Here is an 18485-nt window from a genome sequence, read left to right on the forward strand (position 1 = left end):
AAAAAACTAATGGGAAAACATACGAAAAGTGAATAATTCATTGCAAATCCTTCGTCTTACTTTTTAGACAACAATTACTTGAGTATGTCCAAATATTTTTAGACAGGCTGGATTAACTCCGTTGAGAGTTATTTCGATTTAAATTTCTTCCAACAGAGAGCGAAAACATTCTTGAAAAGGCAATATGGAAGTCTAGACATTTACAGGGGCTATGACCTGTCATTGGATGGTTCCAGTGGCCACATTACTTAAACTAACTGGTATAAGAAGTAAAATAGTTATAAATATTTTTTCAAGCGTTGCCTATTCGGTGAATTGGTTCAGCCAAATGAATCTCACCAACATGATAAAGGTTTCAGCTCTTTTAATTAACAAAAGTCAACAAATGGAAGAGTTGAGGAAATTTATATGTTCAAACATTGGCAGAATGGTGAATGTGGCACAGCGTGTAAAGTGGCCACATAAACCAGCCAAGACAGGTCATAAACCCTGTAAATGCCCAGACTCCTAAAATATTTTCCTTCTCAGAAATGTTTTTATTCTATGTTGCAACAAATTTAAATACTTTTTAGAGTTGTAAAATTGAATTTTCTATGAACACATAATACAAAACAGTTCGCAATATTAATAGTAGGTAATTAAATAACTAAAAAATATTACGTATTTTTTTAAAACAAAAATAACTTGGAAATAAAGCAAAAAAATATTTTGTATAATTTATTACCCGCGGTTGATGTTACAATTTTTTACATGTGGCATAACGAAGTTGCATTATTTTTTTAATGAAATAAAAGTCTGTAATTATAATTGTATAATAAAGCGACGCAAAGTGTTAAAACATGTTAAAACATGTAAAAAGATTTTATTTGTTTAAACACCACAAAACCCATTTACTTATTAAAAAAATTGTAAGAGTTCAAACGGGAAAAGAGAAATGAAGCATGCCTTTAAGGGGAAACGCGGTCTGATTTTCCTCCAAACAAACGTATTCCCGTATTTTTTCCCTGGACAACAGTGATTTTTTTACACACTGTATATATTTAGTATTGGCGTGTTTCCGTTGTTTTGCTTTTCTGATTAATAGTTTCTTGTGGGAGCTAGGACAATTAAAAACCCCATAAAAGCCCACAATTTTATCTGCCGTCTTTGAACGTATGGTTTACAAATATGACAAATCGTTTTGAAAAACGGAACATGTAAAAAAAAAACAAATTGATTCAGTTTTGGGGTGCGACTGAACAACGAAGCGTCGATTTTCTCGATTTTAATTAGGCATAATAAGTCCGACGTGCAGTTGCCTTTTTCTCACAGTATCGGGGAGGCATTTGCGAGAGAGTGACAGAAAAACAGTATTCAAATACCTGTTCATCAAAATCGTCTGGCACTGAATATATCCTCTAAAGGATGAAAGGAGTCTGCTTTTGCTGAAATAAATGTTGAAAATTCCGAACAGACAGTGAAGGGCATGTGATTTTCCATTAATTGAAATGTAAAAACAAACTTACGCATGTATGACAGAGGTACTGACTTTTTATATGTAAACAATGGTAAATACGTTGTTTTAGCCTTAACGAGACAATTTTATGAACTCGTTTTGTACGAGGTTAATAGTTTTTTTCAAATTATTTCAAACCATGTTCTCATTAAACATTAATTACACTGCGTAACTACATTATAATTAACATAAAAATTCGGTTATATTAATATGAAATACTCATCAACCTGCAAATTATTTTTTTAACGATGTATTTTTAAATGTCAACTTTGCGTAATATGCAATAAGATCGTGCGCATACAATAATGTACTCCAATAATCATATTATTTTATTTTTACTGTTGCAAAATTATTTGCAGGTCTATTCGTATCTAAGGCTCGGTTCTCGTAAAAATCAAAAGTATCTTATATTTAGTTAAAGTATTAAAAAAGTTTTTTTTTCATACAAAACATAAAATGTTCTTTTTAAGTTGTTACTATTGGGTGTTGACATACGTAATGTTCTTTTTTTCCAAATGAAGAGAACAAGAAGACACAAAAAATTAGTCAATAATGTATTCTCCTTCAGTATTTTTCAACAAATTAGTCAATAATGGATTTCCCTTCAATATTTTACAAAAAATAAATTCAATAATAAATAGTAATAACCTACAATTGAAATATACGTACATTGTTTTTATTAGAGCACACATAAGAATATGTTAATATTTTTCAAATGTGTTCATATTTCAAGATTCAAAATAATAAATAATAGAAATAATAATTCATAGCATCTTCACCGTCTTATTTCCTCGATTGAACGCAAACAGAAAGAGATGTCGAAAATTCTCACTTTCATCTTTTCGACATTCCATTTTGAAGGCTTGTAATCCTTAAAAATAATAATTGTAACGTAAAAAAAAATACAATATCTTATAGCACAAAAATATTTCTTTCGAATGGTGTATAATATTTACCGTTTTGTTTTACCTTTGGTGCACATTTTTAAATTCGGAAAAAAACGGACTCAGCTTGTAATAGCACCTTATAAATTAGCCGCAATTTTTAAAAACTTATTATGTCATTTAAAATCTACATAAAAAATGAAAACAAGAATAAAGAATTTCAAATAATATTTATGTTAAATTTACACACTGTGTACCATTCACCATTCTGCCCATGTTAAAACATCCACATTTCCTCAACTCTTCCATCTGTTAACTTTTGTAAAGTAAAAGATCTGAAATCTTTATCATATGGGTGAGATTCATCCGACTGAACTAATTCTCCTACTAGGCAACGCCTAAAAACAATTGTCCAATTTAAACCTGCCACTTAAACCATCCAATAACAGGTCATAAATCCTGTAAATGCCTAGACTTCCATATTCCCTTCTTAAAAACATTTTCTTTCTCTGTTATGTTTAGATCTTAATAACTCCCTAGGGAGAAAATCTAGTCTGTCTAAACCATTTTGAAATAATCAAAGCATTGTTGAACATTCGAGTTATTCATCCTTTTTTAAAAATTAAATGATTCTTACCAGTAAATCAAATTATTCTCTGAATGTGACATATTTATTCTTATACAAAAAAAAACTGAAAACTCACTAGAGGTAAATCCAGTGTTTGTCTACAGAGATTTAAATAAGTTCAATTTTTTCTAGTCAAATTAAATTTTTTGTCGAACTTGATTAATTATTTAAGATTATAAAAAAATACATCTGCCGATGTGACTCGCTTATGACCTTCAAAGTTCATGGACCTTTTCGTGCGGAACTTTCTATAATTTCCTGATCCATTATACTTTTCTCTAGAGCGTGACGAGACATCGTCATTCGACATCTGTGATTAATACCAATATGTTTTGTACAAAAAAAATATTATCTGACACCTACATCCATCACCTCAATATTTTATAACTCTTGTCCTCTTAATAAAGAAAGAGCGATTGGTTTCATGATACGCTTATCCTTTTTTTTATATAAAAATATCAAGAATATTAAAATCCCTCTCCAATTTTTGTGAAAACTATAACATTGAGTTGATACTATATAAAATACCTTATAGAAATATAACTTAATGTATCTCCTAGTTTTTAAATTTGTCCTTTTTAAAAAATATATTAATATTGTTCAACGCGGGACATTTTTATGTCTTTTGCGTGTTTGACTACCTACAATAATTTAGGTTACCGGTTCAATTCTTGGCAACATTATACAAAAATATTTTTTATCGTATTTAATACCTAGTTCTCTGGTTAACGTATGAAATTTGTGATATTATTTTTTTCATTGAATCTTTAAGTAGGCCATACATAAATATTCATATTCTTATGTGCGCTCTAATAAAACCAATCAGCATATATTTAATTTTTAAGTGATTTACTACGTATTTCTAAAACCTTCAGTTAGAGTATTGTTTTTTTTGCTTCTTCTTCGTAAATATTTTTTCCATATCATAATTTCTACCGCCTCATATAAAGTTGATTTTTGTGACTTTTATATTATAAAAATATCAAATATGAATTGTCTCATCAATGCGTGATTGTTGAAAATTGGTACCTACTAAGGGAAATCTTTTTTTTCTTCAACACCACGTGACGTGTTGGAGAGTTTGGATTTAGCCGCCCTTAACATAGGAAACAAACCAGCTGTTTGTAGCCGATCACTCTGGGTCAAACGCTACTGTCTGATATATTTAGCTAGCACATTCAACAATACAGTTATATATACTCTCTTCATTTTTTTATTTAGATTAAAAGTAAATATTTGAATTTGCTTAAATATTTCAATTTTCAGACCATTTCCTAAAAGTCGTAAATAACTTGTGTTAGAAAAATGGGTATCAAGTTGTGGTAGAGAGGAATTTGAATCTGGACCTTTGACTCGTGAGTCCAAAACACTACATCGGGATCACAATTTGGTTTAATCTTCCAATTAAGCTGCTTTGGTATTGTATACTCTGATTTAAATGAATATTTTTGGTACAAATATCCTAAAACTGACTGGAATGCAGATTTGCCTAATGCTTATTGGCATTGGCCTGACGCATAATACTTATATAACGTATGAGCTATGATTTATTTTTAATTATGTACTATTGTGAAAATAAAAGGGTTAAATAATACTGGTCACCTCGACCCATGCTAAATTAACAATTATTATCTACATATTACAGTCATAAATTCCGAGAAACAAATTACCCGCAATGTTTACAGTTCACTTTCATCTGCGCGTCCATCGTGGCTCTATAAGGAATTTCACATTATCTCTTACGTACGTGTAAAGTCAGACAATAACACGACTTTCCCCCATCATTCGTGAAAATAATGGCATTACTATAGCATCTCCATTGTTGCAGCCCACCTACAATGCGTCTTCGCCCACAGATATGCCAGAAGCAGTGTATCATGACGGATTCCTTATTTTCTCCGTGGTTTTTTAAAAATAAGTGAGATATTTTTTTCCATTAATAGCCGCTGAATTGAACAAACGTTTCATAATATCTATTGTATAAGATGCTGTGATCAGAAAATTAATCATGTTTTAGTAAATAAAATTGTGTCGTGAATAAAAATTTGTACGCAAATTCACTGATTTTACTCAGTAGAAAATTAATGAAGAGGAAAAAATGTATTCTAAAAAAAACAGAAGTTTCCGATATTAAAAGAAAACAAAAAAAACGTGATGTTTATTTTTATAATTAATACTAACTATGTTTGTACTTATATTATATTATATTATAGTACGTAGGCGTATTGTAAAATTAAATAAATAAAATAAAATAAGTAAATTACCAAAAATCGAGAAAAAAATGGGTAGAAATTATAAGGAATTTAAGGAAATTATCTAAATGGGATCCATAAAAAACGAATGTTGTTTGAAAACATTCAAATACAAACTTTTTTGCGTGTAATAAAATAACATCCTCCTATTTTTTTTGTATTTTTATGCATTCTTGTCGAATGCATCCCTGGTGAATTATGAATAAAATATTTACGCTCCTATCTACAGAACAGATCAAATATTTTAAGGGCTATAAAAATACTTAGAACAAATTTCATTACTATGCAAAAAACCAAGCGTAAAGCGGTTCAGTCGTTATTAAGTATATCAAGGACACACATACGAACATTGCCAAATCTATTAAAATTTATAATAAAAAGAAAAAAAATCAAATTCGGTAGAAAAGCAACTTTGGTAGAAAAACTCAGTTTTAATCACTTTCACTAGAATGGAGCTCATTTAGTGTTGTTGCGTCTATTTCACAATTATTGTTGCCGTTGTAATAAATATCGCCCTCATCATCCTCGACTGATAACTCCGGCCCACCATTCCATAATATGTCGTCCTTACTACCTTCCAAATTATTCGACATGCAACATTTGGTGAAGCCTTGTTTAAAATTAGACTGATCTAATTCATTTCATGTCGAAAGTGTTGCGCAATGTCTTACAACTGCTATACATTTGTTTGTTCAATGTTTAAAACTATGTTTTTTTTTCTCGAGTATAATACGTAACCCTAATTTTGCACCACAACAAGTCAAGAAGCTAAACTATACTGGTGATTGAGAAAAATCACACATAATTATTGTGATCTAACTGGGAATCTAACCAAACATTGAACCACCATAGCTGCTACTCGTTCGCCCATTAAAGACATATTGTTCAAGTCCACACGGTACAGTAAAATTTTCCAGAGTGAACTGATTTTTATTGTGTTATTTTTTAATTATATTATTTTATCAGTAGGCAAACGCACTAGTACCAGTACACTAAGAGGCCGGGCGCTTAGTTCTGTCGATGAATGTAACAGTGTGACATTGATTTTGGTACCTGGACACTCAAACATCGACGGTAACGAGGCAGCTGATGAACTGGCAAGGATGGGAGCTGAGACAGCCCCAATAGGCCCTGAACCCTACTGTGGGTTGCCTAAATGTGCTCCCCATAATGAGCTTAGGTCATGGGCCAGGAGACAGAGTGTAATGCTCTGGCAAAAAGTACCTGGTCAGCACCATGCTAAGGAACTGGTAAAAGAATACTCGCAAAGTTTAGATTTTTACCTAATAAAGCTCAGCCGAAATCAAGTGAGGGTTGTCGCTAGAGCCCGCCCAGGGCACTGCAGAATGAAAAAAACATCTTGCTAGAATGAACCTTTCCGAAACTTCTAGATGTAGGTTCTGCAGTGAAGATGAGGAAACACCTATCCACATTATATGAGAATGTGACGCTTTACATCACAAAAGGAGCCTCATCATCAGGGGAGCACTAGTTAAACCTGAAGATGTTAAAGAGCTCGCCTCATGCCTAAAAGCCCGATACTTTACGAATCTGGGCTTGGAGTGGGAGATTTAGCAAGATGTAAACTCTCTCCTTCCGCACAGTAGCCAGGCCCTTCATAGACCTGGGTATGGAGGGCAAGTACTATTCACCGAGACCCGTCACATAGATCTTCTCAGGTCGCAGTGGCTTGCATAGCACTGATCTCTACCACTAATAATAAGAACAATTAACGTATACGTAATAATAAAACACAATATTTAAGTTAGTATATCAAGAGCCCCGAAGTTCTTAGTTCTAATTCTTCAATCGTCGTCAAGAGTCGTCAATCCTAATTTTACTGTGTCGGTATATCGGCCAACGGTCGACAAATATGTCTCGAAGGACAACAACCTTGTTTATTTCTCTAGAGATTTATGAGATACGATTTATTAATTGTTAAAATGTGTCAAGAATTTTGATAGAGAATTTAAAATATTTAGACATCGGTAAAACCATGCTGTATTTCGTAGATAATAGTAATTGAAGGTGATTTTTAGATTACAACAGTTTCTTTAAATAATTAAAACGTTATAATCAAACCGAATAGCTTTACAATATCAACGGCCGGCTGCGACAGAGCAATCATTTTGAAACAAGTTTAGCATAAAAAAAATAAATCTGGAAAGCCGTCGCTAGAGAAACTTACGAGTCAAAAGTCAGAGAAACGATTAATGTGAAAAAGTGTAATTTCACATCCAGTCGGGCGCAGGCAACTGAGAGTCAATGTTTCGAAAGAGAACGAAGGTCACAGTAAAACAAATGAAACTCGGACGAGTACCTACCTAATGGTAATCGTGTTGCGGAGTCTTGATTCATTTATCGGCTTTCGGCTTTTTAAGTGCACTCTCTCGCTTCACTGGGTCATCAATTCTATTTTATCCAGACCCGGACTAGGCTTTATATGTTTATACCAGTGCCGCGATTACGAACGCTATCTTCATATGTACATGTCGAGACGGTACAATTAACTTCTTTACTATCTGTACCTTCCTCGGTATGTTCTACCGACTTGTCATCTCGACGTCAAATGATCGAATCCAACCAATGAATGACCCCGAAAATTTAGCCCACGGTTCTTACTTAGTTAAAATTCAAAATAGTTCGTCGTTTATTGCACCTCTATGTGTTATAAACGACTGAAGATTTTTGTTAGACATTTTTGTTGGATTATTAATGGTTAAATTATATTTAGCTTTCAGTTTATAAAATTATAATAAACGGCCAATTTCAAGTTCGTTTTTAAATACATAACCTGAAAAACTATTATTTTCGTTCCGCATTGTGCAAGCTTTCGGACTTTGGCGTGCAGCTTATTTCACCAGATGCTTTTGAACATTAATTGACATCCCTATGAGTAAGTTTTCGCTTTGGTTTTAAGTGTTTATATTGACAATAAAATTAACTGCCAAAGATGTCGGGAACCATCTTTATAAGTAGGATGCCAGTATCTCTACCTCCCTCAGTATGTTCTACTGACTTTTGATGTCGACGTCATATGATCGAATCCAACCAATGAAAGACTCCAAAAATTTAGCCCGCGTTCCTGACTGAATTAAAATTCAAAATAATTCTGACGAAGAGACGGGTACGTCTCGAAACGAGTAGACATTGAAAAGTCGGTAAGTGGTTACATACAAATATTTAATAACATTTAGTCAAATGTTTGACCACAAATTTAAGGCTTTAAATATTAATAATATGAAATAATTTGCATTTAATATAACATTACAGTGCCCTATGCACCATCTGGTGTGAATAGGGGATTTTTAATTTTATTTGTTTAAGTAACATGTATTCTTGGCACAAATGTATGTTTTATATTTGTATATTAATGATTTATAATTTCTTACATTTGATTAGCTAGGCATTTATAATCATGTAGTTTAAGTTTTTCTTTTTTATGTTATTGTTTTATTAGTACAGGACTACTTATGCTCTAAAGATAAAAAATCTCTATCTTAGAACAGGCTGAGCCATGTTAGAGATGGAGACTATCATAAACAGAGAATACTCCGTTTTCATTTTACATTAATTAGTTTTATATAGATTCCCTGTTATTAAGTATGTATACTGTATACTATTTTTTTCGCAATAAATTTATAAAATAAATATATCCTTACCAACGCGAAACACCCGAATTATAGATAATATTTATAGATGTGGATATATTTTATTGTTATTAACATTAACATTAACATTTTTTTTTTGCACCACAACAGGCCAGGAGGCCAATTACAGTGGTGAATTACATCACAGAGCACCCAGGCTTGAGAAAAATCACATTTTTAATTTTTGTGTTCTCACCGGGAATCGAACCCGGAACCTTCCGTGCGTGAGTCAAGCATCTTGACCACTACACCACGGAGGCCGTAATGCAGCCCTGACTTTATTGTAACTATGTATTATAATCGGAAGTAGTAGCTTGATTAGACTGTTCTTCATTTCTCGGATAAACAGTTACAACACTTGATATCGACGCATTACCAATTACTCTCAAATAATTAAAGAATTATGCCACAATTATCAGGTAGGCGTCTTCCACTGGCTTTAGTAAAAACGTATTGGTAAATAATATCGTGATGCTGTTGCACGTATTTGCCTCTCTGATTCATTTGGAGAAAACTTAAAACAAAGCTAAAATAATTATTTTGGAGAAAAAAAATAGGTTCACATAGGCAAAGTTGATTTTGAATTGATTACAAATACTTACATAGCAAAAGCGAAGAATATTTTGCAATACCGTGACATTCGTTAATTAAATTATTTACTCTAAAAAAACAAAGAATTTTGGAAAAAAAAAATAATCAAAGTCAACTTGAACATAATCATAAGACTAGAGAAATAGATCAGACTCCGATTTAGAAAGTAGGCGAAGTTACAAAATTTAATTATATATAAGGCAGTTAAAAAATATTATGAAATGGAAACAACGTCTACGAATAAAAAAAAAACAAATTTGAACTTAACGTTAAGATATACGTGTTAAACAATTCATTAATTACGTAAATGAAGTAATAAGAGAACGGACGCAGCAAGCTCCGGTGACAACTGTCGTCAAGCGGAGGCGATACAGTTGGCTAGGACAAGGCATCAGGTTCCCAACGTCCTGGACGTCCATTGCTGACTGTTCGTCAGCGGTTTATGTCAGAACTTCGGGACGAGAAACTGACTTGGGATGACGTAGAGGAGTTGGCAGCCGATAGAGATGAATGGAGGCTCTTTGTGGATACCATATGCTAACTAGAGAATTAGAGCGGTCATGCAATGATGATGAATGATGTATATTGAGTCTATACTGACAAAATACATTAAGTCTTTATATATTTCAAAAATAAATTAATATAGGTGCAAGATGTTGATTTCAAATTGTATTTTTTTTTTTTAATTTTATTTTATTAGTGTACACGACACAAATGCCTTTAATAAACATAAACAGAAATACATTTAACATAACAGTGAAATTCTACAAAATTATGAAATAATATAAAAACAATATATCCATACATATTACACTGTTGTTTTATACATTGTTCTTTGCTTTGCGATTTGAATACTTAACATACTTAAATTTAAAAAAATATTCATCGTAAAAATAAATATAACGCGGTATATTTGAAATAGCAAAAATGATAAATCATTGATTTGTTGGTATTGCTGAAATGTATATTGAATGCCCTAGGTATAATACTAACTATCTCCTGATGGGAGCTCAGGGGTTCTAAACCGTTTTAAAATAAAATATTAAAATAAATAAAATAATAAAACTTTTAAAATTATTGTATTAGTATTTTAATAAAAAAATAATAATTTAAAAACTTTAAAAAACAAATATCTAGTCATACGTGTATGTATATATATATGACCTGTATTTATTTAAACATTTCTATATCTCTTTTTACAAATTAACATAAATACTTAAACTATTTCCTTAATAACAAGTTTAAACTTTATTTGAAAAATGTCAATACAACTAATCTGGTTTCCTAGACTGTGCAATCTTGGAATAGGCGAATGAATAGCATAATTAGTAGCAGCAATATCTATGCTATTCCTAGAAAAAAATTTACTCTTTCAAAGCTTTCAAACATTTAAAATATAAGAAAATTGTAGGAGAAATAATGCGTTGAAATAATAAAAAAGCTTTAAATGCGATTATCTCGGAACATGTCTTAATGACTAAATGCATTCTGTCAGTAAAGCCTCGATATGCATGTGTATATATATATATATAATAACAATATATATATATAATGTTTACATTAGTTTACCATTGAACAAGTCCATTATATGCAAGACCTAGATGTTACTTTTGATACTAAGTTAAATTTCTCACATCACTATGAAATTATTTCTAATAAGGCTATGCATTTGCATATCCTTATTAGAAATAATAACATTTGTTAGGTTTTGTTATTCGTAACACTCAGCATTTTCAAAATATTAAAACAATCGTAATTTTATTTTGTTATATTGTAAGATAACAGCTAGAGTATGCATCTGCAGTTTGGAGTCCCGTTTATTACTGCAATTCACATGATCTTGAACGAGTACAAAGAAAGTTTTAAAGATATATTCAATTTAAATTAGGTCTACCTGTGTCAGAAATAAATTATAAATCCCTGATGACTGATTTAAATTTACTATTAATTTCAAGCAGGAGGATACTAAATGACCTCTTGTTTATTTATAAAATAATAAAATAGATTGGCCCGAACTGTTAACTTTAATAAACTTTCGTATTCCATATAGACCAACAACACTTAATTTTTTGTTTTACAGTCATCATCATGGTACTAATTATTCATTGAATTCACCAATTATTCGCATGCAGAGACTTGCAAATCAATACAGTGATTATTTAGATTTATTTTATAACACGCCGCTCAAGATCAAGTCCTGTATTTTCCAAAAGAATTAACAATTTAAAATTCAAATAATGATTAGTTCTTCACTTTTGTTTTGACTCTTTACTCTTGTTTGTATAATTATTTTTTAAATTTACTATCGTTTAGTATTATTATTCATATAAACCACAAAGTAAACTTTTAACTTTCCTATTAAAGCACTTTCTTTTTTTTTCTCTTTTTTTCCTTCTCTTCCTCTTTTTTAAAATTGCTATCTTCTGTAATTTACCTTTCTTTTATATGGGTAAATATTTATATTTGTAACAGATGTAATACGTCTTTTTTTATACATAAATACTGTTAACCATTGTACACTTTTCTCGATGTTTTTGTTTTTTTTTTTAATATCATGCTAATTTTGTTGTATTTTTTTTTCACTTGTTTTATAGTTATTATGTTAAAAGTTTGTGTAACCGTAAATAAATCAATGAATTAGTTATTATATGTCAGTTAATATATTATTAGAACATGTTTGTGTGTGCAGTATTTTAAGAGAAATAAATAAAAACTGTTTTTATTAAATACTTGATATCGTATTGATTACAGATCGAGTCGTTCGCACTTTTTGCTGAGTTTCGGATTGCTTTGCAGCGTGTATCATTAGGGTTGATAAATGGTGCAATGCGAACCGAAACATTGGCAAAAAGTGCAAAAGACGCAATAACCCAAATAAATTAAATTTGCATCTGAACAGTCAAAATATAATATTATGTCTTGCAAGGCCGCAAAATATGGTATTTAATACTACTATTTTCTTTTTTTAAATTTTACTAATTTTCACGCCCATAAGACTTTTACATACATTTAAGTTTATTTTAATACATTAAGTTACGTTGGATTTTTTGTTTACTATTTTTACTGTTAATATGTATTTAATTTCATTGTTATGTAAATTATCTTATATTTTTTTATACTCTGTTTTACCTCTTTTGTATGTGATAAAAAAAAACAAAAAATTTAAATAATAAAAAAAATAATAAAAACATGACTATGTAAACAATATATTTTTTTATACAATATTAAGCGATAAATGATGGAACAGTGTTTAGAAGTGAAGTTGGTATAAAAAAAGAAGATGGGTACATAACCAACATAAATTAAAAAAAAAAAACAATATATCGAAATAAACGATAGAACAATGTTTAGAAGTATAGTTATACTGTCGGTAGATAAAATAATAATTTATTCATGCTTTACTTATAACATTATTAACAAAATTTTGGATATGTCCAAATCTTTGTACACAAATTCTGTATTTTTCCCCGATGGGATTATTATCAAAATCAAGTATTTTTTAACAGAGATGAAGCTGATGAGAATAGGGAAGTATAGGTATTAGCATTTATCATCTGCTAAGTTAATTTATCACTTTATGCATTGTGTAATGTTCACCATTTTGTCTCTTAAGGCCTATGTAGTTCTTCCTTTTTTAGAAATGGCATTTTTAAATCCTCTCTGTACATGGGTTTTAAGGGCCAGACCGTGAAACTTCAGAGGAACAGTCCTCTTAGTAAGCTTTAAATAAATTCTAATTTTATTTTCCAATAAGTCATTAGAAAAATAAGTAATTAAAAAAAATAAATTTAAAAAATAATGATCTCAAAATGGAGTAAACCTTTAATTTCTCGGACAATCATCCATTCCGCAAAACCCCTACCCCTCTACGACAAAAAATGCGATAAAAACGTATTTGACCAACGAAGTGATACGCATCAGACGCAGACAAGGGAAGCGGCTGGGTAGGAGAGGAGTAGGGGTTTGTGGAGGGACTGCTTGGTCGAGAAATTAAGGATTGTCTACATTTTGAGATTAAATATATATATATATATTTTAATTACTTTTTGGAAAAAAAATTACTGGGATTTTTTTAAAGCTTATTATGAGGAATGTCCTTTTGAAGTTTTGCGGTCTCACCCTGAAAAACCGCGTTTGCTCGCATTTAATATGCTTGATTTATAATATTACATTCGTATGCGTATTAGCCCACAAAAAAGAAGGAAAGAATTAGGAAAACAAGCGACATCTATTATTGTTGCAAATCTTAATAAATCATAACAATAAACGATTAAGATGTTTTCGTACAGCTACATAAAGGTTCATTATTTTTGTAACCCTATTAATTTTTTTGACATAATGGATACAGGTTCTACATTTTTTTTTTACAAAATATTTATTTGACATTTATTGAGACACAAGTCCCAACTCCATGGAACCAAAGTCCTGTGTGGACAAAAGTTTTACTTAATTTATTATTTTTTAGAAACATTGTAGCATAGAATTATAATAGTCCAATCATACTTAAGCCGACTAAATTACTCATAAATGAGTAGTTTTACGTTTTGGTCATTAGTTACTCTGTAGACGTCGCTTAGTACGCAACTGCCGATTTTAATTCAATAACGCCATGTTGTGTCGTTTTTAAGTGTCATTATACTGCTGGAATTAAAGGGAATAGGGAAGCATCATATTTCATGTGTAAGCAGTGAATTCACAAATAACATTATTAAGAATTCGATTATTTTACAGTCTTTCAGATTGTGAAATAAAACAAGATGGACATTTTTTTAGTATTGCCAGGGTAGTCGAATTTTATACTCGGCTTTTTATTAATAAGCCTTAATATAATATTAAACGGTATAAATTTACTTAATTATTTAATGATTGATTTTTACGTTTGCCTAATAAAAGTACCCCTTTTTTTACAGTCCATTCAGTAAAATATGTTTTTGTGCTAAAACTTAACATAACATAACACGAAATTAACTTATATTTGTGTTATGATAAAAAGTGTTCTTGGAAGTGCTTTTGGACACAGTGCGATCTATGCAAACTTGGTTCTACGCGCCTTCTGGTATATTATAGTTCTATGCATTGTAGTAACAGTATTATTATTAATAAATGTAGGTTAAGCTTCTATTATATACATATATCTTAATTAGTCATTTCTGGATAGAAAATAAGGAACTTCAGCCCTACGGGGTATTATATACAAATAATGTCTTCTTACGCGCGGTAAAAATTAGAGCATTCAATTATACGGCAGTTTCTTGAAAATGTACGCAAAATATATTTTTATAAAAACGAACTATATTATTTTTCGGTCTAAAAACAAGGTTTTTTATTAATTGTATGTTTAATAATCGAACTACTTTAAACGACGTCGCTAGTTCTTATAAATCAACTAATGATAAGAGAATTGAAGAAGATCCTTACGATACCTTAAGATTTACTATCCGTTAACGGACCGATCGGCAGATCTGACCGAGAAGAAGCGGAAGACAACTTGAGACGTCACACTCGGATTAATTTCAGAAATTCAAAACCTTAAAAATTATATCGCTGAAAATACGATAAACATTTTTTTTAATGGCTTAGTTTAGTTTATTAAAAAAAATAAAAAAATAATCAAACCACTGAACTTCCTAATTGTTGTGTTGCAAATGGAGATCAATATAAGATCATGATATTGCATACTATAAAAATTTTATTTTCAAAAAGTGAAGAAGTATGTATGTATTTTTTAGAGGTATAAATAAAATAACTTTGTTTTATGAACTTATGAACCCTGAAGAGGGCAACGTGTAGTTGCCGAAACTAGTCGGTTGTGTGAATAAAAAGTGGTTCATAAAATAAAGTTGTCTAATTTATACATCTGTATAAATTAAATCACTATACAAATGTCCAAAATAAAAGATTTTTCTGTTTATTGGTGTATTTTAATATCATTTTTGCGGATATATAGACAAAAGCCCATTTATTGCGTATAGAGTATTATGACATATTCTCGTTGCGCCGGCAATATCTGTTTCGTGATTTTTATTTTTTAAAAGTATTTTTGATTTCTTACTAAGTTAAGATTACATAATTTTGTTTCAACAAAACACACGTATTTTTCCCTTTGTTATCAAAAAAAAGAATACGTAAAATAATCCATCATCAAATGTCACATTGTTTTAATTATCTCCTCATTTATTTTTTTAATGTTACTAAATGGATATTGCCGGCACAACGACGAACACAAAAATGGTATACGTAAATCTATGTTAGTAATCCGGACTGTATTTACCATAACACTGAATTGCTTAATTTTCAAATACAAAAATACGATTTTTATAATTATTGATTTAAAAATAGTTTTTTTTGTATTGCAGAATGATCAAGGAGCTGACCCGAGAAGACAGATAAGTTTCAACCAACAAGGGCAAATACTGAGTGACGTTCAACAAAATCATCAAAGATTTGGTCTCCAACAAAGTGCCTCAAATGATTTTATTAGACAACCGTATATACAGAATAGTTTCCCGCAACAGACAGTTCAAATAAACGATCCTTCTGCATTTTCACAAAATCAACAACAATTCAATGTGCAACAAACTTTACCATTTCGACCAATTCAACAATTATCACAGCAAAATCCACAACCGCAAATTCAATTTAGTCAGCCACTTATTGAAAATAATCAAGCCTTTTTACCCCAACCGCAACTATTACAGTACCCCCAGATTCCTCAAATTAAAGAAAATTATTTCCAGCAACCTTTACAAACCAACGGTCACCAGCAAAGAAATCCTATTGAATTACAATCATTGAGATCAAATCAGCTCCCTCCTCAACTTCCAACTCTCCATACGTTTCTACCGACTATTCCAGCCCAAGATATTCAACAGCCTAATTATAATTTCGAACAATACCCGCAGAATACTCAAATAATATCGACAAACATTCCAGAAACCTTACATGTTGTCAATCCACCCGTTATTCAAAATAACGCACATATTGCCTTTCAAAATAATTTGGGAGCAAATCCACTATTTTCATCTAATCAAGGCACACAAATACAGAGTTTGTTAGAAGAAGAAAGAAAACAGGATTTAGAGAGACTTAAAGATCTTCAAGAAAGACAAAAGATTATCCAAAAACATAAGCATTTTATTGAAAGACAACAGCAAAAACAGCATCAAAAAGTACAAAAACTCCACGAAGATTTTACAATAAAACAAAAGAAGAAACAGGAAGAAATCAATGCCACTGCAAGACCTACGTATGATTATACACAAAAAACCAAGCCAAGAGAAATACTGGATCATGAAATTGATTTGTTCCAAAAAGCTATAAAACAACATCAACAGTTTAACCCTACCACAACCGTTCCTACGACAACAACAACTACAAAAAAGTCCACTGCAAGAAAACCCACGAACAGAACCAGGTCTCGCCAAAGAGCAAAATCACGTTCAGAAAATGAAAACGAAGAGTTATATATTCAAGCCAACAGGCAAAAAATTTATAAGCAATTGAAATCGGTCCTTAATGAAAATGGAGAGCAAAATAATGGAAATATAGATACAGGTGACGTAGCTCCCAACAAATTACAGTTTGTCCAAAAACAAGATATACTTAAGCAATTAAAGCTTGCTATAGCTGAAAATTCCGAAGAAATAAACGGGAAAAACTTTACATCTAGAGAAATTTCTCTACCTAATGGTGAAAAATTTGAAGTTATTAAAACAACTGACCCCAATCTAATTGCTGGAGCCACGCCACTTTCCGGAGATAGTTCATCATTGTCACAAACTCTTAATCAAATAAGAATTGCTCAGCCTCCAAGACAATCAAAATTATCATTTGAAGAACTAACTAAGGATGTTTTACCTCCTGGCGCTGATTACGAAATAATTAAACAGGGCGGAAATGGAAAACTTGAAGAAGTTGATAAAATTCCACGAACTATATCAGATCAGAAAAAAGTTACATTTGTTTTTATCGAAGAACAAAATGATGGAACATATAAAGTCAAAGGTGTTAAAGGTAACGAAGATTCTAAGGATTCTGTTCCAGATGTAGATAGCATTTTGACCAAAATCAAAGATGGAGAAATTCAGTTACCTCCAGTTACAAAGAAACCTAAAGCGTCTTGGTCGTCAAAGATTCCTTTATCGGCCAGCGATGCAGATTTAATTCACATGACACAAAGAAATCCTACATCTACTAGACCAACTAGTGCTTATGTTAAATCTACATCAAGAAGGCCAGTTGATCGTTTTGAAGCTTCAAAACATTCCACGCAAATAACGACGACTCCAAAATTTTATAGTTCTGCTTCACCAGCATCTCTTTCAATAAACCACAATGGAAGCCCATCGACGAACTTGGCAGACGATTACTTTACAACTACTACTCCATCAACAGTATATAAATCTTCATGGGCTGATTTTAACAGAAATGAACCAAGTTCTACAACACTTTCCCCTTCTACTTTAAATAGCCATCAGATTTATGCGCAATCTCAATATGACCTTACTTCTGGATCATCACATCACAGTAATCACAAAACCGAACATACTCCTCTTTATTCACAGGCGCCTAGCTCTCCATCTTCACTTAGCTATAGTAGTGATGCACTATCTATTTTCCCTAGTTCTAGCACATATTATCCTAGTACTAATTTGGTGGCACGGTCAACTACTCCTAAATCCGTTCCAGAGACAGCTGGTTCCCAGGTTGCTTACACAAGCACTTCGAACCCAGGATTAATAGAAATATTCAAAGAAAATGGACTATTTGCAACCGCTAAATACCTGAAGCAATCAGGACTAGACACCATTTTAAATGAAACTGGCCCTTACACTATTTTTGCACCAACGGATAAAGCTTTCAGAACCTTGTTAATTCAACTGGGAGGGCCAGATAAAGCAGAAGAAAAGTTTAAAGAAAACCCTCGACTCTTGAGCGGAGTAAGTATTTTTCACTATGGTATTTAAGTACTTATGCATCTAAAAT

At 31.3% G+C, this 18485-nt stretch overlaps 1 protein-coding gene across 1 annotated transcript in view; it reads left to right on the forward strand.

The window, feature by feature from the left end:
• Nucleotides 1–18485, forward strand: part of LOC148284142 (uncharacterized) — a 35391-nt gene that overhangs the window by 4987 nt on the left and 11919 nt on the right. Inside the window, exon 2 of the mRNA XM_088242648.1 lies at nt 15857–18439. Within this exon, the coding sequence (XP_088098774.1) occupies nt 15857–18439 (2583 nt within the window). The remainder of the gene's footprint in view (nt 1–15856; nt 18440–18485) is intronic.

Source organism: Micrasema longulum, unplaced genomic scaffold, assembly GCF_059751315.1.
Source record: "Micrasema longulum isolate JH-2025_06_02 unplaced genomic scaffold, ASM5975131v1 h1tg000147l, whole genome shotgun sequence".
NCBI lineage: Eukaryota > Metazoa > Arthropoda > Insecta > Trichoptera > Brachycentridae > Micrasema > Micrasema longulum.